A 23,193-nucleotide genomic window follows, 5' to 3' on the forward strand; every position below is an offset into this window, starting at 1 on the left:
TTGCAAGTACTAAAAATATAAACGTTTATAACGATTTATAGAGGCTTATTAAATTTGGCGATTAGCAGCACCTCCTGAGAGTTCAGTGACCCTTCTGTAGTTCTCTCTGTGACCACTAGAGGCAGCGCTGTTATTAAACTCAAAGCTGATTATTGAAGATCAGATCTGGTAATGTGTGTGTGCGTGTGTGTCAGACAGATTGGAAAAACTAGGGCACTAATCTGGTGCGACATGCTCTGTAATCTAAGAGCATTTTTCCCTAGATTACTACACATATAGGAGATTATACACATTCTCTCTCTGGCCTCAGATGACTGGTGTGAATAGAAGCACATTAGAGCTGCTCTGGTATGTCCGGTATGTCGACACACACATTTAATTTCACCTCTCTTTATTCAGCGTCCTGAAAGAAGCGTTTTATTCCTGTGAGTCAGGAGGACGGATGAACCTGAAGGTGTTCACGCTTCGTTTCCTGTCAGAGGAGCTCGTGTTTAACGTCTGGTCCTTTAACACGCTTTGGCCCAGAAAGACTATTTTCCATTCACAGCCATTACAAAAGAAACATTTACTGAGATTATCCGCTAATTTCCGTGTCATTCATTCATTCATGGATAAACGCCTCGTTCATGAGCTCAGAGTCGACTGAGGAACTGTTAATGGACGCAGTAACCAAACAGAATCATCTGGATGGACTGCCATGAAATTTGGTTCAAACATTCTTGGTTTCCAGAGGAACCTTCAAGTATCCCATCATGCTTTGAGTGTCGCACTGGTTCTGTACATAATAAGTGGATATAAGAGGTGGTTTTTGGCCTCACCATCTTGGCCGTAGTAATGTCTTCAGTGATCGTTTCACTTTTCCTCCAGCTCCATTCTGTGGTCTAAAACGTTTTCTTTTATGACAACAAAACATCAGACGACACACTGGAGATTTTGATCGTCTTTTTTTCACTATTTTCTGACACTTTTTCGACTAAATGAGTCGTCTTGAATTGACTTATCGAGAAAATGAATGTAAACTACAACTTGGCTGGTTGGCGAAGGCATTCAATAAATCTAGTTATGTTCTACAACTGTGATTGATGTGAGGAAACACCATCAGGTTGTTACAGCTGATTGATTTCCTGCCTACGTGTAACCAGTGAAACAACCACTATGGATCCAACCTTGACTGATCCCTGATACACACCTTTAACACACCCTCATACTGAGTGTGTGTGTGTGTACACGAGGTCACATTCCAGCTCCGGGCAGCTTTCCAGACAGTCAGGTCCTCCACGCCGATCCCGCCGAGTCAGCGCACCACACACACACAGACACACACACACACACACACACACATTCCTGGAGCTGCGGCAGCATTCCTGGAGTCTTGTGTTCGTCAGCAGGACGGAGGTTTGAACCTGCGACCTTCCGGTTACAGTGAAGTCTCTTTTGTGGCCTGAAAATGAATGTTATTCTTTCACATCCACTATTTAAATACGAAAAGATAATTCAGCTTTTAGTTTTTCTTGAATCTGCTTCATATCGACGTGTTTCCATCCGAGTGAGCCTGACGCGACGCCTCTTACATTGGGCTCACTTCTATAGTGAATTAAATAAACTATTCACCCTGGAACTCCCTCAAGGACCCCTGGGGGGGTCCCCGGACCTCGGGTTGAGAACCTCTGTTCTAGAGCACACATCTTAAAGTCTGCCTTTTGAAGAATAACTTAATTAAACACCTCGGTGCCCACCAGCCACAGGATATTGTTATACACCAACAGATTGAACGTTTAACCGCTAACTGCTTTCCTGTCACTGTTGTTCGGAGAGGATGGTAAAGGGAAGGCTTTGAGACAGCCGTCATGTTGGGAGATAAAACGGTAACACTTTTTTAGTACGTGGACTATAATTTCCTAATATTTCCCTGGAGGTTTCCTGAACAGAATGATGTAATCTAGTACTAATAATGTCAGAAAAAAACATTTAAAAACAAGATCAGAATTGATAACTTAAAAAGTCAAATGTGAAAAGTTATGAAAAGATTTTAGAGACTTTCTTTGTGGTGTTTTGGGGAACTTTGACTCATAATTAATACTTTTAAAATCTTGGTTATGTCCCCATCAATGAGCATCTGACTTATGACACACCAGACTTATTTGAATCTGACAAAAATCTAAAATTTCAGAGGTTATTCAGATAAAACATATTTGCAAAAATGAGGTTTCCTCTCGGCCTTTAATACACTTTTACTGTAAACTAGTGTGTGTGTGTGTGTGTGTGTGTGTGTGTGGATTCAGGACAGTAGAGCACCTGTTCCTCATTGTATCCCGTCCTCTCAGTGTTTTACGGTGTGTAAGGCGACACTTGAAGAATGCCAGTAAAACCGTCAGACTTCAGACGTTCTCGCGCTCCCCCGCTCTGTTGTTCTTTCATCCTGAGTTCATCCTCACATCCAGGATTTTTACATACAATAGATACGTAACATTGTCATCTTCATTGAACTGTTAAAGTGATTCTTAGTTTCAGGTGATTATACACTAAAGTTTTGCATATTTAACAGTGAAATATTGTCTAAGACTTGAGTATACCTCAGGTACCGCAGTCTCGCTCTCTAAGAACCAAGTGGACCCGTGAAGACTTTAAACCGGAGACAGCGAGTCCTCAGACTCTGTCCTCAGACTCTGTCCTCAGACTCTGTCCTCAGACTCTGTACTCGTCGAGCCAACGAGCCGACGGGATCCAAACACAGGAGCTGCTGTTTCCAGTGGGACACGTTACAGAGGTGCAATGCAGCAAACAACAGGTGCTTTATAAAGCAAATAAACACGACGGCTGCAGAGTGTGTGAGTGTGTGCTCATCAATAATGAATGCAGGGAGTGTTGTGGGGATGTAAGAGACTTAGTGCTCATGTATATTTTAATGAGTAGCGGTGTGTCTAAGCTGAGATCGTTCTCAGGGGACGAATCAGGATTCAACAGAGTTAGAAGTCAGGAGAGGGAAGGAAGAAAGGAAGAAAGAAAGAAAGAAAGAAAGAAGAGAAAAGCGTCTCTTACACGTTGTGTCTCATGTTTGAATAAATCTCTTTTATGCAAACGTACCAGGTCGGACCTGAAACATTCCCGTAACACTAAGTGAGTTTTCATTCACTTGTTTTTATGATCATTCTCAATTTGTGCAATAAAACAAGAAACTTCCGTTGGTCCTAACACAGTGTTATTAGAGATGTTCCGATACCATTTTTTTCCTTCCCGATACCGATTCCGATACCTGAGTACCGATTCGTTACCAGCATGATAAATATAATATCTTTGTCTCTTTTGGGCTGTCTCTGTAGAATGTCTGTCGGCGTTGGAATGCGTTTTCCAACGTTTGCTACTGCGGTTTTCTCCTTTTTCCCCCCTTTGCCTCGGTGAAGTCGCCACGCTCTTTCGCGTGATGCATTTTCAAATGTTTTATAAGATTGCAGATGTTGAAATCGGCAACACTAGTGCCACCCCTCAAAACGGAAGCCTTACATACTGCACATATCGCCGTTTTACTTGTTGGATTTTCCACTACGTCAAGTTTTCTGGGTTAATAAATGATGGTATGGGATCGGTGCATAGACTGACGTACTCGCCGATACCCAAACTAGAATTTTTGGGCAGTATCGGACGCATTTCCGATACTGGTATCAGTATCGGAACAACTCTTACCACAGTCTTGGAAAAGGAGGAGTGAACGGAGTCAGTTGGTTGCAATCTGCAACCACACCACTAGATGCCACAAAATCCTACACACTGCACCTTTAAGTGTCCAGTTCAACTGAACTCTACTCAGTTTCTACTCCGTATACATACAGAAAGAGATGAAACATCATCTGATGAAAATCAATCCTTCACACATTCCTCTGATCCTCTCTCTCTCTTACTCTTTATTGATTCTTCACACACTCGTAGGCTAATCCAGCTAGCCCATGCTACACACACACACACACACACACACACACACACACTTCAAACAGAGGCAACATCTGCCTCCGTCTTTGAAGTGGTTTCCTCTGTTTCCAGTCTGACAGTAGTTAGCTTCAAGCGTAAAACACACACATACGGACACACACTTTAAGACGTTATTCACCCTCTGATAAGACTCACACACACACACACACACACACACACGGTCCTCAAGTGTGGGAACGAGTCAGCTGTTTTAATGCAGAACACACACTCCAGTTTCAGGTTTAACAAGGCCGTCAGAGGGGGAGACTCAGTGGGGCTGCTGCATACCACAGAAGAAGAAGAGAGTTTTAAAAGACAAAGAGCAGCCGAGAAAAATACATGAAACGGATGCTTTCTCTTATTTTATAAATACAACTACAAAACATTATTATTGACGTGTTTTCTTGAATATAACGTTCCTACAATTATGAGAAATATATTGGTGGACTATGGTTTTGAAGCCTCGAGTTTGGTTTTTGGCCGTTGCCATCTTGGTTTTTGGCCGTCACCATCTTGGTTTTTGGCCGTCGTCATGTTGGTATTTGGCCTTCGCCATCTTGGTTTTTGGCCGTCACCATCTTGGTATTTGGCCGTCGTCATGTTGGTATTTGGCCTTCGCCATCTTGGTTTTTGGCCGTCGTCATGTTGGTCTTTGGCCGTCGTCATCTTGGTATTTGGCCTTCGCCATCTTGGTATTTGGCCATCGTCATGTTGGTATTTGGCCATCGCCATGTTGGTATTTGGCCTTCGCCATCTTGGTATTTGGCCATCGTCATGTTGGTATTTGGCCTTCGCCATCTTGGTATTTGGCCTTCGCCAACTTGGTCTTTGGCCGTCGTCATGTTGGTATTTGGCCATCGTCATGTTGGTATTTGGCCATCGTCATGTTGGTATTTGGCCGTTGCCACCTTGGTTTTTGGCCGTCGCCAACTTGGTCTTTGGCCATCGTCAACTTGGTCTTTGGCCGTCGCCAACTTGGTCTTTGGCCATCGTCATGTTGGTATTTGGCCATCGCCAACTTGGTCTTTGGCCGTCACCATCTTGGTTTTTGGCCGTCGTCATGTTGGTATTTGGCCTTCGCCATCTTGGTTTTTGGCCGTCGTCATGTTGGTATTTGGCCTTCGCCATCTTGGTTTTTGGCCATCTCCAACTTGGTCTTTGGCCGTCGTCATGTTGGTATTTGGCCGTCTCCATCTTGGTTTTTAGCCGTTGCCATCTTGGTTTTTGGCCATCGCCAACTTACTTTTACTTCAGTTGAATGCAGGACTTCTAATTATAACAGAGCATTTCTACACTGTGGTATTGCTACTTTTACTTAAGTAAAAGTACTCTGAGTACTTCTTCCAGTACTGACGGCGGCTGCCAGTAGTTATAGAGAACCTGCAGAACAGCCTCGCACTTTATTGCACTATTTCCTCCTGTTTGAGTGATGTGATTTAATTTAATGTTTCTTTAACATCCAACATTGATCTGTTTTCTTAATACGGCGCGTTTCAACTGAATTGTGAGGAAAATAACAACAGATGAGTAGAGGGTTGATAAAAGATGGAAAAGATATAAATTGGAAGCAGAAAGACGGAGAATTCAGATTTATGACGATGTGGAGGGTGAGAGGGATTAAGGAGGAGAGAGACAGAGGAAGCAATTAGTAACAGACGTAAAGGAAAGGAAAGAAGGTCGAAGAGAGGGAGGAAATTAGAAACAGAAGAAGAACAGAATGAAGGGCGGTAAAGGGGGGTCGTGTCTAGAAGGTAACCTGCAAAGTGCGAAATCTGAAATCTTAAGGCTGTATTCGAAACCTCTTACTATACTAGAGTACGTATTGATTTAGCCAAAATGTAACAGGTAGTATGTAAACAAAAGCAAAAATACCCGGCTGTCGTACTTATTTGGAAAAAATCGCCAGCATGTCTATACCATTACTCTTAATATTTATAGGGATATCATTCCACAGTTTTGCCATAAAAAAGAATAAATCTGTAAAATAATTAGAAAATAAATGCGGAAACATAAATGAGGAAAACATAAAAGAATAAATAAGTAAAAGGAAAAAATTTAATCCCTATTGATTTTGGCAAAAGAATAAGGAAACATAAATGATCAAATAATAAAAAATATATACAGAAAAAACAGTAGTTTATATATAAAAAATGGTATTCTTCTTTATATTTCTACATTTATTTGCTTATTTATTTATTTTTATATTTCCACATTTTTGTATTAAATTATTTATTCTTTTATTTATTCGCCTTTATATTTCCACATTTTTATTTACTTATTTATTTTATTTATTCCTCTTTATATTTCCACATTTTTGTATTTATTTATTTCTTGTATTATTTCTTTCTCTTTAAATTTCCACATTTTTATTTACTTATTTATTTATTCTTTTATTTCTTTTTATATTTCCACATTTTTATTTACTTATTTATTTATTCTTTTATTTCTTTTTATATTTCCACATTTTGTATTAACTTATTTATTGTTTTATTTAATTCTCTTTATATTTCCACATTTTTTATTTACTTCTTTATTCTTTTATCTTTTATTTATTTTCTTATTCTTTTACAGATGTATTCTTTTTTCATGGCACTCCTACGACTCCATAAACTACTGACTGTAAAAATAAAATAAAGGAAAGTGAAGGAATGGGGAAAGAGGTAGTGAAGTGCTTCCCAACAGAGAAATCTGCAGAAAACAATTTGAACACAGTCTGCAGTATGAACAGTAGTAGGCGGTTTTGAATACAGCCTTTCAGATTAACAGGTCCAGAGGTCAAAGGTCATCTGGGCCCTGATGAGGCAGATTGATGGGGGTGATAGAGCCTCAGGGGAAGTTTTTACCTGCATTTACCTGTGTGTATACCTGCAGTAAATACTTGTTATTTGCAGCCCAAACAAGCAAATCTGTGAAGATCTGCACGGCATTTAAAAGGGGAGTTTTGTCTCACTACAAACTTCCTGTTTATGTTTCCTATGTAGAGATAACAGCCTATAAATGGGAATGAAAGGCAGACGTGTCACCTGAGGTTTGCAGGTGATTCTCATCCAGAGTGAACCCGTCTGACGTTTTAGGATCGGAATGCATTGTGCTGAAAGGTGTTTCTAATATACCGTTTGCATACGTCGGAGGAACAAAATATCAGAAACACCTGTCAGTACGATACAATACCGCACAAACACGTCTCTGAGTCCGTGTCAACAGATACATACGACCCGCTGCAGGCCGCTGCGTTGGATTACATTAGACTCTACAGCTGTTTCTGTTTTCCTGGACACTTGAGTTTATACTGCAGCTTCCTTCCTCCTGGCTCCTTCGATTTTATGTGTCGGAGTGGATTTATAAGTGAAATAATATGAGGAGGAAAGAGAACAGAACGAGGGGTTTTGAGTCGACCACCTGAGGCCTTTGGAAAGAAAGAAAAGGAGGTGGCGAAGGATAGAGGAGAAAACAAGAGGAGGATGAACAGGTGAGAGGTAGAGGGAGGTGTTGGTGTGTTTTGTCCCTCCAGGCTCTGGGTGAAGGTTTGACCTCCTAAATTACCCCCCCCCCCCCCCCCCCCCCCCCCCCCCTCCAGCTCCTCCTAACACCGCCTAATGGGAGTGCGTGAGCCTGTGGGAGTTTCACTGTGACGACCTTTAAGGTCAATCAGCTGTGAGAAAGCGGTGACCTCCAACAACCTCCTGCTGGGCACGTTTCAACAACGCTCCTAGTCCGTCTGGTCAATGTGACGTCCTGACTGAAACATCTTAACAACTATTGGATGGATTGCTTTGAGATGTCGTCCAGGTGTTTACGTTCCCCTCAGGATGGATTGTAATAACTTTAGTGATCCTCTGACTTCTTATCTCGCGCCACCATCAGGTCAGAACGTCTCCAATGCTTTAATTTATGACCAGATACCTGCAAACCTCATCAGCTCCAGCTGCTCTTTATGTTTACTGCTAATTAGCTAATGTTAGTATGCTAACATGCTAGGTGAGCTTGTTAGCATGTTAGCCAGAGGTGAAAGAAGTACTCTGATATTTTACTTAAAGGTCCCATATTGTAAAAAGTGATATTTATAATTATAAAGCAGGTTTCAGGGCTATATAAATACTGTGAAAGTATCAAAACGCTCAATCCACGGAGAAATACACTCAGTCCGTATTCAGAAGGTCTGCCTTTGAAACAAGCCGTCAGGACTTCTGTAACTTTGTGATGTCACAACTGTACAGTAAATATTGTTTATTGGTGATTAAAGGTCCCATAATATCCTCATTTTCAGGTTCATACTTGTATTTTATGTTTCTACTAGAACATGTATACATGCTGTAATGTTAAAAAAAATATTTATTTTCCTCATACTGTCTGCCTGAATATGCCTGTATCTACCCCTCTGTCTGAAACGCTCCGTTTTAGCGCATTCCGACGGAATTGCGACGGAATTGCAACAGAATTGCGTTGCTAGGCAACAGCTTGGGTGCATGTGTACTTCCTGTCAGCTGATGTCATTCACATCCACTGCAACCAGGAATAAACTGGGACACATTTAGAATGTTTACGTTTAAAACCTTGTAATGGTCTAAATATTGTATATTTGGGGCGTCACAAATGGACAGAAATCCTAACGGCTTCTTTCAAACGCACAATTTCTGAATACGGGCTGTGTGTATTTCTCCGTATATTGAGCACTTTGATACTTTCACAGTATTTATATAGCACTTAAACCTGCTCTATAATATAAAAGACATGAAAATCTCACTTTTTTATAATATGGAACCTTTAAGTATCGATTTGGAAGAAGCCAACAGACCTTCTTCTACTTTATGTGAGCAGTTATTGGCTACTGAGTTGATAATTCTAGAATTCTGTCAGAAAATTAGATACATTTCCTACAGAATTCTAGAATTCTGGGGCTGCTCCACACACACACACACACACACACACACACACACACACACACACACACACACACACACACACACACACACACACTGCACTGGGCTCCACCCCCCTCTCTCTCTCTCTCTCTCTCTCTCTCTCTCTCTCTCTCTCTCTCTCTCTCTCTCTCTCTCTCTCTCTCTGAGGCATGTCCCTGCGTGTTCCCTTGGAGGTCGAGCTACAGAGAGAGAGAGAGTCAGTCCTCTCAGTGAATCCTGTAGCAGCAGCAGCAGCACGAGCTCCTCACGGACTGATTCCTCTCCAGCTGATCACTGATCGATTCCTCCTTCTGATGGATTGTTGATTGTGGGATATTCTCCTGTTGGATTTACTGGCTCTGAATATTATTTTGTCGTTGACCGGTTGGAGGGTTGTGTACCTACCGGTGGGGGGGCAGCCATGGGTTTCTACGGCACCTTGAAGCTCATCTTCTACAAAGTGAGTATTATTGATTATTGATCGATCGACTGACGTCATCGTTGAAAGATGTCGTGCAGGAATTGAAGGTTGTCAGGCTCGTGCAGCACCGGGTACAGCACCGGGACCGGGATGACGAGGCGTTTCTCTCTGACAGCGGAATGCCTCGGTGGCGCGTGCGTGTGTCGGTGTGTGCGTGTGTGTGTGGACCACTGCGGAACCGGCAGAGAGAGAGACACTCATTCTATGTCCTCTCTCTCTCTCTCTCTCTCCATCTCTCCTTGATTTGATTATTGATTATTGATCACCAGCTGTCTGTGTGTCTGTGGTGTATCACACCAAGAACCAATGAGCAAGGCATCGTTGAGGGTTTGAATCCTGCTGTAGAACTGCTGTGGATTACCTATGAATGAATTGATGAGTAAAAATCAACTTGAGTATGTAATTCTTATTAAAACCTTTTGCTTCCCTAAAAGATTGATATCACACAGTACAGCTGCTGTAAACTGCATTATTGGGTCAAACAAACTCTATGAACATGAATGAAAATCAACCAACACTTTAGTATCTAATGTATATTCATCTTTAAAGCTGCAAACCACAAGACTAACATCCTTACGTCATGAAAATACAAGTAAAAGATGGATATTACACTGTACAGCTGCTGTTAACTGCAATTTGTGGGTCAAACAAAATCTAAGAAAATTAATGAAAATCAAGCAACACTTTAATATTCATCTTTAAAGTTGCAAACCACAAGAATAAAACCTTAGAAATTGCCATTTTTTTGCTTCGTTACACTATGAAAACACAAGTAAAAGCGGGATAATACACTTTACAGCTCATGTAAGCTGCATTTTGTGGTCAAATATGGTGTATAAAACAGCAAAAATCTATGAAAATGAATGAAAATCAACCAACACTTAAGTATTCATCTTTAAAGCTGCAAACCACAAGACTAGAACCTTAGAAATTGTCATTTTTTTGCATCCTTACATCATGAAAACACAAGTAAAAGATAGATATTACACTGTAAATGGAGTTTTTGGATAAAATATGGTGTATAAAACAGTAAAAATCTATGAAAAATGATTGTTCATCTTTACAGCTATCAACCACAAGATTAAAACAACCACAGACATTGACATTGTGTGCTTCTTTACACCATGAAAACACAAGTAAAAGAGGGATATTACACTTTACAGCTCATGTAAGCTGCATTTTATAGTCAAATATGGTGTATAAAACCCCCAAAAATCTATGAAAATGAATTAAAATCAGATGAAACTTCAGTATCTGATGCTTGTTCATCTACAGAGCTTCAAACTACAAGAATACAACCTACTTTTTTTGTTTCCTTACACCATGAAAACCCAAGTAAAAGAGGGATATTACACAGTACAGCTGCTGTTAAGTGGATTTTTGGGTCAATTATGGTGTATAAAACCACAAAAATGTATGAAAAAATCAGACACAACTTCAGTATCTAATGCTTGTTTATCTTCACAGCTACAAACCACAAGACTAAAACCTTAGAAACGAGCATTTTTCACTTCCTTACACCGTGAAAACACAGATTATAAAAGGATATTACACAGTGAATCCTGACACATAGGTCACAGTGATGTCACAGTAAAGCCTCTACTCATTATCATAGACTCATTATAGTAATGTATAGGGATGCTATAGCTCCAAAATTACAGGTAATATTAGTACACTTTACATATCAAAGACACACTATAGTGATGACAACAGAAATACAAATAAATAAGTATCAAAGTTTATTATTATAGGAATATTAGAGATTTTTAAAAAGACAGATGTCTCACATCAGAGCTGAATTCATCTGCTTTTAACACTAAACACATTTTTTGTTGTTTTTCATCCTCAAGTTGAAGTTTTTCTTTTTTAGGCTTTTAATGAAATCCACACAGACGCGACATCTGTTATTAAAAAGCCAGCGACGTTGGGAAGAAAAAAAGAGTCAGAAAATGAGAAGCAGATTATGAGTTTAGGTCGCACTTATAGGAGCTGAAATCACGGCCGTATGTTGCTGATGTTGAAGCTCAGAGGTTGGGGGTTCAATTCTGTCCTCCGTGACTGAAATATTCTGAATTCTTCTAGTGTTTTATTTTGAAACGTGACACAGATTATGATGCCGAGAGGATGAAGGACACACACACACACACACACACACACACACACTCTGTCCTGTACATCTGCAGCCTCCAGTCAGTGTGTAGCAGCCTGTTAGCGTGTGCTGCTCTATTTTAGACCAGCGCTGCACCGGCGACATTCCTGCGATTTTCTGCATTCCTGCGTTCATTCACTGAGCGAGAGACACAGAAAGAGAAAGAGATAGAAGGCTGATTCAGACCTCTGGGTGGTTGCGTTTGTGTTACTTAACAGCGTAGGTGTTTTCAGTGTCTCTGTAGTTACACACAGGGCTGCAGTCTTATCTGCATCTCTTCATTAATGAGTCCTCTTTTGAAACACACAAGCATTCGTCAGAACTTCTTCTTGCATTTCCTCAACACATCATGTGTCTCAGATGGTTTATTGCCAAGTAGGATTTCACATGCAAGAAATTTTCCTTGGTATTTTGGTGCATAACGGTCAAAGTAAACAAAGTAAGATGCTTGTTCAAGATTAAATCTGATAAATTTAAATGTTTTTGCTTCCTTACACCGTGAAAACACAAGTAAAAGAGGGATATTATTACACAGTACAGCTGCTATAAAGTGCATTTTTGGGTCAAATATGGTGCATAAAACCACAAAAATGTATGAAAATTAATTGAACTCAGACAAAACTTTAATATATAAAGCTTGTTCATCTTTACAGCTACAAGCCACAAGATTAAAACCTTAGAAATTGTAATTTTTTTGCTTCCTTACACCATGAAAACACAAGTAATATATAAGATATTACACCGTACAGCTGCTGAAAACTAAATTTTGGACGTCAAATATGGTGCATAAAACCACAAAGATGTATGAAAATGAATTGAACTCAGACAAAACTTCAGTATCCGATGCTTGTTCCTCTACATAGCTTCAAACTACAAGATTAAAACCTTAGAAATTGACATTTTTTGCTTCCTTACGCCATAAAAACACAAGTAAAAGATGGATATTACACAGTACAGCTGCTGTAAACTGCATTTTTGGGTCAAATATGGTGTTTAAAACCGCAAAAATGAATTGAAATCCGGCAGAACTTTAGCATATAATGCTTGTTCATCTTTACAGCTACAAACTACAAGAATAAAACCTTGGAAATTACATGTTTTCGCTTCCCTACATTGTGAAAATAGGGATTATAAAGGGATACTACACAGTAAATCCTGGCAGAATTACACATAGGTCACAGTAAGATCACAGTACACCATCTACTGATTATCATAGTCATTATAGTAATATTATAGAGATGCTGTAGCATCTGTCCATTAATGTGGGCTCTGCAACATCTGTTTTCAGTCTGTTTTGATTGCAGCAACATCCCAGAAACCCACAAACATTTGTAGGAACTTGTCTTGCATTTCCTTCACAGGCCGCATTAACACATGTCATTTCATGTGTCTCAAATCCAGATGAAAGTTTAACACAATTTAATATCTTTCAATAGATTTTAGTTTAGGAGAAACTTGATATTTGGCCCGTGCTGTCCCCCCAATCTACCGCCCTCTGTGCAATGTGTCTCCAAGTACTAAACAGTACCAGTCGTTGGGGTTTGATTGTTGCCTTCTTGACTCCTGACTCAGAAGAGCGTCACTGTCTCTCAGCGTTTCTTTCTCTTTCCCACCAGATGAAGAGGAAGTTGGATCACGGTCCAGACGGCCGGCCGTTCCCTTCAGGGAAGAAGCACTGCAAAGGCAAAGGATACCTCAGGTAACACATGTTATATTTAGCTAACCAACAGCTACATAGAACAACGTTACCCTTGGCCCCCCAGAGGTTCTGCTTGCAGCGTTGTTGTAGCTGCTTGTACCTGCCAAGTGTGAAGTTAATTTGATGAACTGTTCTCAAGATATGTGAACGATAGTCATATATACATAAACAGACAGAGAATACTTCCTTTGTAGTTAGATTATGCTGCTACAGCGCCACCTATTGGCCAAATGGCACCAAATTTGGCATGGTCACTCAGACATCATATCTACACATGTCCACCAAATGTGCTCCCAATAGCACGAAGTGTTCAGGAGATATGACGTTTTTTTGTAATATAAGCCCTGCTCGCAGCACTTGAGCTAACTTTGAGGGCCAGCTATAGCCAAACTGCAAAAATCCAAAATGGCATTCTAGATGCAAATGGCCGTGGCTTATATAGATAGATTCATCTGGACCCACAAAATACAGGAAAAAAATTTTGTTTCTGAGAGTTACGGTTCATAAGTTACACGCCAAAGTTCATTGTTATAGCGCCACCATCTGGCCAAATTGCACCACATTGGACACTGCACACCCGTGGGTCCTGAGCAATACACCCGCCAAGTGTGAAGTAGATCGGATGAACGGTTCTCGAGATCTGCGACGGACACACAGACAGATGGACAGACAGAAATTCCGTGCTTTATAGTTAGATAGCTCTTATTTTTTAGCATTTTGTAAGAGGGTCAGTTTGTTTTCTCCATTTGGTTTTGCTTGGAAATGCTAACTTGTGCAGATGCTAACATCACTGTCCCTCTCTCCCCAGTCCCGCCAGTCTGGTTCAGGCCACCACACCAACAACGTTCGGCGACCTGCGGCTGGCCAATGGGCATTCGGCTCAGCGGCGGCGCGTCACCTCGGGCCCGCCTCCCTCTGGCCTGCAGGACTGGCTTCACATCTTCCAGGTCAGCGCAGACATGTTTCTTCCTTACTATTCAACAGTTAGTGCACTATAGATAGTCTACTAAACCCCTCCCCCCAACAGCGGTCATCCAATCATAGCTTAGTAACCGTAACTAGGCACATCAGCTTTTGACTTCTACACAAAAAGTTTTAAACTGTATGAATGAAATTTTGTTTTTGTAGATTTTCTAAAACTGAAAACACAAGAGTAAAAGGAAAAAATGGAGTAAACAGTGTGCTGCTTTTGTCTACTTCTGTCAATATCATCAAACGGACAGAGATTAGTAAACTATATCCAAGCTGCCCACATTATTAAAATAATAGTCCACATTTCTAGTCTTTTATTATATAAAATCTGTATATTATATTCAATCTGAAGCTAGCCAGCTACCCCAAGTTATAGCCGGTTCCCAAGGTGTTAAAAGGATAGATATTATTGTCAGTGTGCTACATCTGAGATCATTTCTAATGTTTGGTTTTGTTTATGCTTATTTTTGCTTTATGTTTTATTTGTCTTCAGTCCAGTCGACGGTTTAAATTTGGGAGCGATTTGTTTGAGCGTAACCTAAACCAATCAGTAACTGTTTATGAATTCCTTCTGGGCCAGAGGAGTCGATGGTATTTCCATTCAGTGTTGATTTTCCCATCCAAAGATGCACTTAATGGTTTCCTGTACAGATCAACTAAATATCCTATAAACAAGCTCAGTAATAGTGTTTCAATTCAAGCCTGATGTCTTTTTAGTTTAGAGCAAGGCGGCCCAAAGTGAGGCCATACGCCATAAGTTTTGATTTGGCCCGCCAGATGTTAGCGAACAGCCAACATTTCGTCCGCTTTAATCAAACTCTGGAGGGGTTCGTTTTGGGCGGTTGTGAACACATTATTTGTACTCTGGTGTGGACCAAAACAACCGGTCCGGGACCGCTTGCGAGAGGTGGTGTCGGACCGTTAACAAGCTTGATATCTGGGCCGAAGAGAACACACAGAATACGCTAAATAAAGTCCACAAAAATAGTGACGTTTATTAAGTAATTTGACATAAACTGGAGGAGAAGTGAAAATACTTCCAACAGCATATCAAAGTCTGTGATTCCCTGCATAGACGTGGCAGCTCTCGAGACAAAAAAGATAATTTTGCTCCGTCGTACACGCCCCTCATTAACTATAATTTGGTGCGCTTTAATTTGTGCACTGTGAGACCGAACCAGACTAAACAGAAAACAAACCAAAAGTTTCAGTTCCACTCTGATTCAGACTAGAAAACCGGACTATGACTGGTGAAAGAGCCTTAAAAGTTTGCCGTCGTTATCGTTGTAGACCGCGTTATGTGGCGCGCTAGAACATAACTCTGACATAGCATAGCATAGCAACAGTAACTAAGGGGAGATTAAAGGTCAATTACAGTTTTAACAGAGACTTGCTAGACTTGATGGGTTGGAACAAACTACACCCAGTTGAGATTACTCGCCAAGACAACATTAATATACACATTCACACACACACACACACACACACACACACACACACACACACACACACACACACACACACACACACAGTAGAAGTGAGTATGTGATTATGTTCCGCTCGCTGCACGTAAACACTGAGCGTTAGAGGAGTTCTGCCTCCGAGCTCTTCTTATGTAACTAATAAGAAAAAACAACATACAAGTACAAACACATTCAAATGAAAGACAACATCTCTCTTCTGTAGCTCGGGGAAGGTTTCAGAGATGCAGAAACACACACCACAAGACATGGAAATGACACACAAAAAAATCAAAGAAAAAGAAACATTAAAATATTCTCAGAACCGTTTTTGATTTTATTTTCAGAACGTGTCTGTAACCCCACCGGATTAAGATTTATAAGACTTAAACTGTTTAATATCGGTTATGACCACGTGTCCGGACTTATTATTTATCACTGATGTATGTACATGTTGGTGATTTTATAATGTCTGTATGATGAGTTAGGTTTTTTACTTATTTATTTTAAGTTTAATTTATTTTTTGGATTTATTTTTTATTTTAATTTACTTAATTCATTATTTTTTTTTATTTGATTATTTTTTTAATATTATATTTATTTTTGATAAATTAAATTATCAATTCAGTTATATCATTTAATTTTTTTTTTTTGTATTTTTAATTTTTAATTTTAATTGATATATTTAAATGTATTTTTAGTTTAATTACATTTTGTATTTATTTGTGTACATTTTTTTATTTGAATTTACTTAATTACATTTTAAAAAATGTAATTATATTTATTTATTTGTATTTTAAAGACATGGAGCGGTCCTGAGAGGCTGTTGGCTCTGGACGAGCTGATTGACAGGTGTGAAACCAATCAGGTGAAGCACATGATGCAGGTCATCGAGCCTCAGTTCCAGAGAGACTTCATATCCCTGCTGCCCAAAGAGGTACCCACAAATACAGTTATATCTGTCCTAAAATGTGAATGTTGTGATTTGAATACATAAGGAACAGGGATGCTACAGAATGATATAAAAACCTTAAAATAAATATAAATAATCTGTGTGTGTTTGCAGTTGGCTCTGTACGTGCTGACCTTCCTGGCTCCCAAAGACCTGCTGCAGGCCGCTCAGACCTGCAGGTACTGGAGGATCCTGGCTGAAGACAACCTGCTGTGGAGGGAGAAGTGCCGTGAAGAAGGTAAACACTCACTGAACACAGTAAATACACAGATACTCCACCACCTACTGCGTGTACTTTGGTTGGTTTGGCTCGTCACATTGTTTTTGGGTGGATGAAGTTCTGCTGGGGGTGAGTGGACTTTAGTTTTTGTGAAATATTTCTTACAGTGTTGGTGACGAATATGTAGTTTTATCAGTTATTTCCTAAAACAGCTGCTCGCTGTAGTTTTTATCAGACAAACAGGAGGAAGTAGAGCATTTGTTGGAGACTATTTTCAGCGGCGGATTAATCCACATTTGGTGCTGTAGTGAGTATTTGTGGCAGCAGTTTCTGTACAGCAATGGCACAGAGGAAGAAGATATATCAAGCTATTGTTGTATATTATATATTTGTTTTATCACCAGATTATCCGTTAGTTGTTGGAAACATTAACTGTGCAGGGCTGCCTCCGTCCTTTTCCTCCTCTTCACTCTCCTTCATGGTGTTTCGCTTTGGCACATTTTGATGAATCGGCTCCTAAAACCTTTAAAACGAGGAGTTCATCATGTGCTGCCTGAGCAGAGACTCTGTATGTGTTTCCACTAATAAAATTGTTTAATTTAATTTTTTTTTTATCATTATTTTTAATTTACTTATTTTAATTTATTTTTAATATTTAATATTTTTCTATTTATTTATTTTTTTACTTAATTTGCTTTTTATTAAAATTTATTTTGTATTATTTGATTTATTTTTGATAAATAAAATGACATGTTTAATTAATCTTTTTATTTTGTATTTTTGTATTTTATTCAATTATTTGAATTTATTTTTAATTTTTTTATTAATTTTTAATTTTTTTATTTCAATTTACTTAATGAAATGTTTTGAATTAAATTAATTATTAATTTTGTATTCTTTTATTTATTTTTGATGAATAAAACGATCAATTTAATGAAGTAATTTATTTTTTATTTTTGTTCTTATCTTTTTATTTAATTTAATTATTTTAATTCATTTTTAATTTAATTTTGTATTCATTTTGTATTTTTATTTTATTTTCATTTACTTAGTTCATTATTTTTTTTAATTTAATTATTTTTTATAAACATATAATAATCTAACATTAATTGTGAAGGGCATCCTCCTTCCTTTTCCTCCTCCTCTTCTCTCTTTCATGGCGTTTTGCTTTGGCACATTCTGATGAATCATCTCCCTTAAACCTTTAAAACCTTAAAGAAACTGTTGTATTTCCTGTTGTGGCGGTGAGAGTTCATCATGTGGCGCCCGAGCAGAGACTCTGTAGGTGAAATATGAGAAACAGGAGGCTCACTGAGTGTACAGTGCTTTCTAACCTGAGTGTAACATGCAAATACAGCTACACACAGTCAGTCAGTCACTCCACCTTCATTCAGCGCAATGCAGTGGCTCTGTGTGTGTGTGTCTGTGTGTGTGTGTGTGTGTGTGTGTGTGTGTGTGTGTGTGTGTGTGTGTGTGTGTGTGTGTGTGTGTGTGTGTGTGTGTGTGTGTGTGTGTGTGTGTGTGTGTGTGTGTGTGTGTGTGTGTGTGTGTGTGTGTGTGTGTGTGTTTCTCCCTGGGCGTTCTGCCAGTCAGCCGAGATTCACTGCCAGCACTCAGCAGCCATACCAATGAGGCTACCTAGCGTTAGCGCCACGCCGCAGCCATACTAATGAAGCCGGCGCTGACTGCAGCCCACCGGCTTCATAAATAAGGCTAATTTGTATTTGCGCTGCTCTTCCTGTCATACCAGAGGGAACGGTGTTGGCATTAGCGAGCAGCTCAGTGAGAATATAAATGCAGCTAACCCGCATTAGCAGAACGGCAGTTACATACTAATGAAAGTTCACACCGCAATAAATAAATCAGCTGCAGTTACCTTTCAGCTATCAATGATGAGTCAACAGATAGAAGCTTTATCTTATACAGGGCCAGTAATAACTGTTAAAGTGTGGGTCCATCTGAGTTCTGTTAATTTTTTTCAAATGGAAACGTCCACTCAGCCGTTAGCAAAAAAAATTTAAATTAAATTTACTGTTTTTGTGAATGGAGTCTGGTGGCTTTGAAGAGAGCGATATAACAGCTTCAGTTCCTCGTCAAATAAGGCTGTCTGACTGCGAGGTACGAATGTTTTCACTGCTTTACCTTCGCCATCAGACAGCCCTTTCTGACGGGGAACTGAAGCGGTTACATTGCTCTCTTCAAAGCCACCAGACTCCATTCACAAAAACAGTAGTTTTACCTCGCAGAACACAGGAGTTGCTGGTTTACCGCTGCATCAAACATTAGATTAGTTGTGTTATTGTGTGAGTTAGGTGAATCTGAACTAACCCGTTAAAACACTAAAGTCACACAATAACACAAACAAACTAACCGATCGATGCAGCGGTAGACCAGCAACTCCTGTGTGCTGAGAGGTAAAATTACTGTTTTTGTCAATGGAGTCTGGTGGCTTTGAAAACGGCTACAGTTCCCAGTCAGAAAGGGCGTATTTTAGCCACTTAAAAAAACAAAAATCAATAACATTTTAAGTGTACACTATACTTACGATGATTTTCACCACCTTATCACGCCATCAGACAGCCCTTTCTAACGGGGAACTTAAGCCGATATATCGCGGTCTTCAGCAATAACCAACCAATTGGTTTTTGTCCAATGCCATCTTGGTTTTTGGCCGTCGCCATCTTGGTTTTTGGCCGTCGCCATCTTGGTTTTTGGCTGTCGCCATCTTGGTTTTTGGCCGTCGCCATCTTGGTTTTTGGCCGTCGCCATCTTGGTTTTTGGCTGTCGCCATCTTGGTTTTTGGCCGTTGCCATCTTGGTTTTTGGCCGTCGCCATCTTGGTTTTTGGCCGTCGCCATCTTGGTTTTTGGCCGTCGCCATCTTGGTTTTTGGCTGTCGCCATCTTGGTTTTTGGCCGTCGCCATCTTGGTTTTTGGCCGTCGCCATCTTGGTTTTTGGCCGTCGCCATCTTGGTTTTTGGCCGTTGCCATCTTGGTTTTTGGCCGTCGCCATCTTGGTTTTTGTCCATCGCCATCTTGGTTTTTGGCCGTTGCCATCTTGGTTTTTGGCCGTCGCCATCTTGGTTTTTGGCCGTCGCCAACTTGGTTTTTGGCCGTCGCCATCTTGGTTTTTGGCCATCGCCATCTTGGTTTTTGGCCGTTGCCATCTTGGTTTTTGGCCGTCGCCATCTTGGTTTTTGGCCGTCGCCAACTTGGTTTTTGGCCGTCGCCATCTTGGTTTTTGGCCGTCGCCATCTTGGTTTTTGTCCATCGCCATCTTGGTTTTTGGCCGTCGCCATCTTGGTTTTTGGCCGTCGCCACTTCAAAACACCCGAACTATCCTTTTAAGGTGGAATTATGTCAATGTTTGTCTTTAGGGCTGGAACTATTTTCATTATTGATCAACTGATTATTTGTTTCCGGTTTGTTCTATAAAGTTGTGCCTGTGGTGATGTTTTAATATGAATAATTTTTTTGATTTCTTTGCCATTTTTCCTTTAATAAATGACTCTAATCTCTCATCCTCTCTCCAGGTGTGTCAGAGTATGCGTCGTCTCACCGCAGGAAGTGTGCGCGGCCGGGTGTGGCGGTCAGTCCGTGGAAATCGGCCTTCATTAGACAACACCGCATCGAGAACAACTGGAGGAAGGGGGACACACGAGAACCCATGGTACGCCGCCTGCGCCGACTCAGCCGACCGCCGCGGCGTGTTTGATGTGTAAACGTTTAAATCATTAAATCTGTTTCCTGTCTGCAGGAGCTGAAAGGTCACGACGATCACGTGATCACGTGTCTGCAGTTCAGCGGCGACCTCATCGTCAGCGGCTCCGACGACAACACGCTCAAAGTCTGGTCCGCCATCACCGGCAAGGTAGGAGGACGCTCAGAGACAGACACATTGATTATGTAAATCAGGACTTTCTGCTGCTTCAGCCGTAAATACACGTCTGAGTTTGTGTGAATAACAAACAGTGGAGTGTTATTCTGCGACTGACAATAACTGCATTCAATCATGTGGGCACAACAACAGAAATTGCAAGAATCATGCAAGTACATCATCTTCTGGTTTACTATATATGTCCAGTATTTAATCCTCTTATCAACATGAGTGGACAAAGATGCTGCATTATGCAAATGTATGTATATATTTATTATATACATTTATTTATTATTATTGCGTGTCGCTCACACCCTGCAGCTGGCTGTTAACGAGGGTCTTTAGACACAGAGAAGTACTTGTATCGGTACTCGGTATCGGCGAGTACCTAAATATAAGTGCTTGTACTGGTCTGAAAGAAGTGGTATCGGTGCATCCCTACCCTGGACTGTCCCTTTAACACTCTACTTGAGTAAATGTACGGAGGACAGGAAGGGCGACTGCTAAAACACACATATGCTAAAAGAGAGTGTCTCCATTAGACAAACACTGTGAACCGTCTCCTCACCTTTAACACACATAAAGGTTGAGGATTCAAACAGAGCCGCCTCGGGCTGTCAGTGTATACAGACGTGTGTTTAAATAACATCTCAGCGACACACCCCGACTAACACAACAGGTCCGCCTGCCACTAATCTACTTTATTCTACTGCTTTCTGCTCTATTCAGACACACAGAAGCGTCATAGTATCCTATGTTGACCTACATTAAAATCCTCTGTTCTCTTATATTATATTATAATGCATGAAGCAGAGCGACACGTCGCCACATCATTTGATGCCAAGGCTGCAACTAAACATTATTATTTTCATTATACATTAATCTGCTGATCGTATTTTGGATTAAACAATTTTAATTTGTCTTTAAAATGTTAGAAAATGGTGGAAAATGCCCCGTTGATGTCTAAACACAGGGGTCAGCAACCTGCGTCTCTTCAGCTCCTCTCCAGTGGCTCCCTGTGGATTTCTAAAAATGGAAATGAAAAACTGTTCTTCGTTTACATTTTGATTTTTATTTATCATTGTTGTAGGTGTTATGTGCAACGGTACGACGGTACGAGTATTAGGGCCACATTGAGGGAAAAAAATAAATCATAACTTCACAAGAAAAAAAGTCGTAATATTACGAGAATAAAGTCAAAACTTAACGAGAAAAAAGTCGTAATATAACGAGAATAAAGTCATAACTTAACGAGAAAAAAGTCGTAATATAACGAGAATAAAGTCATAACTTAACGAGAAAAAAGTCGTAATATAACGAGAATAAAGTCATAACTTAACGAGAAAAAAGTCGAAATATAACGAGAATAAAGTCATAACTTAACGAGAAAAAAGTCGTAATATAACGAGAATAAAGTCATAACTTAACGAGAAAAAAGTCGTAATATAACGAGAATAAAGTCATAACTTAACGAGAAAAAAGTCGTAATATAACGAGAATAAAGTCATAACTTAACGAGAAAAAAGTCGTAATATAACGAGAATAAAGTCATAACTTAACGAGAAAAAAGTCGTAATATTACGAGACTTTAATTGTATTTGTAATCTGCGATATTTCTAGAAGCGATGCTTTTATTTTGTATTTCTCACAGTTGTATTTCCTAACAGCAGTATTTCTACAACCACTCTCATGTTCTGTATTATTTCCAGGTTGTAAGATGATGACTCAATGTTAATGTTAGTGTAAACATGAATTTACACGTTTACTTTCGGTTGTACTTTTACTTCTGCAGATAGAGTACACACCCGGTGGTGTTGCATTCATCCTCGGTTGATGAATCAGAATCAGTAAAACGTAATTGTTTACCCACGAGGCAGTAGAAATTAGTCTTTGAAACACAGTACACATGTAGGAACAAGAGTCAGGAGCCTGAAACTGAAGCAGCTAAATGGAATCCAGCCATCATTAATCTTGTTCCTACCGTGACATGTCACCATGTCTGCAGGGGAAAAGAGCTATTCAGGAAAAGCAGCAATTCATCACGTTCGCTCCACAGAACGCCTCCAGTTGTCTCTTCTGTCTGTGCGCCACGTCCAAGACGCACTGAGGCTGTTTAATTTAATTTAATGTGCATTTATTTTGACAATCAAGTCATTGTTTTTAAGCAGAAATGAAAAACAATCTCTTCTCAAATGTGAGACGTTAATACGTTAAGACAGGGGTCAGCAACCTTTACTAACTTCTACTACTAAAAGAGCCATTTTAGGCAAAAAATAAATAAAATAAAAATCTATCTGGAGCCACAAAACATGTGATCATTGTGATGAAGGTAACACAGTTTATAGTCTAAGCATATAGTATATAAGTCTAATGCAGTGAGGGCCAAAGAGACAATGTACTACGGAGTAATAGGGCCACATTGAGGGAAAGAACATCTGAGATTTACAGAATAAAGTCATAACCTATGTTATAGTTTACGTTATATTTAGAATATTTTCACAGCTTTACCAGCAGCCCGTTC

The 23,193-nt window shown here is 39.9% G+C and overlaps 1 protein-coding gene across 3 annotated transcripts in view; it reads left to right on the plus strand.

Moving 5' to 3' along the window:
- Positions 1–23,193, plus strand: part of LOC141760369 (F-box/WD repeat-containing protein 7-like) — a 37,128-nt gene that overhangs the window by 5,620 nt on the left and 8,315 nt on the right. For 2 of the 3 annotated variants that reach the window (XM_074623088.1, XM_074623089.1), the window contains 6 exons: positions 13,111–13,193; positions 14,002–14,140; positions 16,428–16,562; positions 16,692–16,815; positions 20,329–20,465; positions 20,553–20,666. In XM_074623088.1, coding sequence (XP_074479189.1) covers positions 13,111–13,193; positions 14,002–14,140; positions 16,428–16,562; positions 16,692–16,815; positions 20,329–20,465; positions 20,553–20,666 — 732 coding nt within the window. Of the gene's footprint in view, positions 1–9,062; positions 9,325–13,110; positions 13,194–14,001; positions 14,141–16,427; positions 16,563–16,691; positions 16,816–20,328; positions 20,466–20,552; positions 20,667–23,193 lie in introns of those variants that run through there. The other variant, XM_074623090.1, reaches the window with a different exon arrangement.

This window comes from Sebastes fasciatus, chromosome 22 (genome assembly GCF_043250625.1).
Source record: "Sebastes fasciatus isolate fSebFas1 chromosome 22, fSebFas1.pri, whole genome shotgun sequence".
In the NCBI taxonomy this organism is placed as follows: Eukaryota; Metazoa; Chordata; class Actinopteri; order Perciformes; family Sebastidae; genus Sebastes; species Sebastes fasciatus.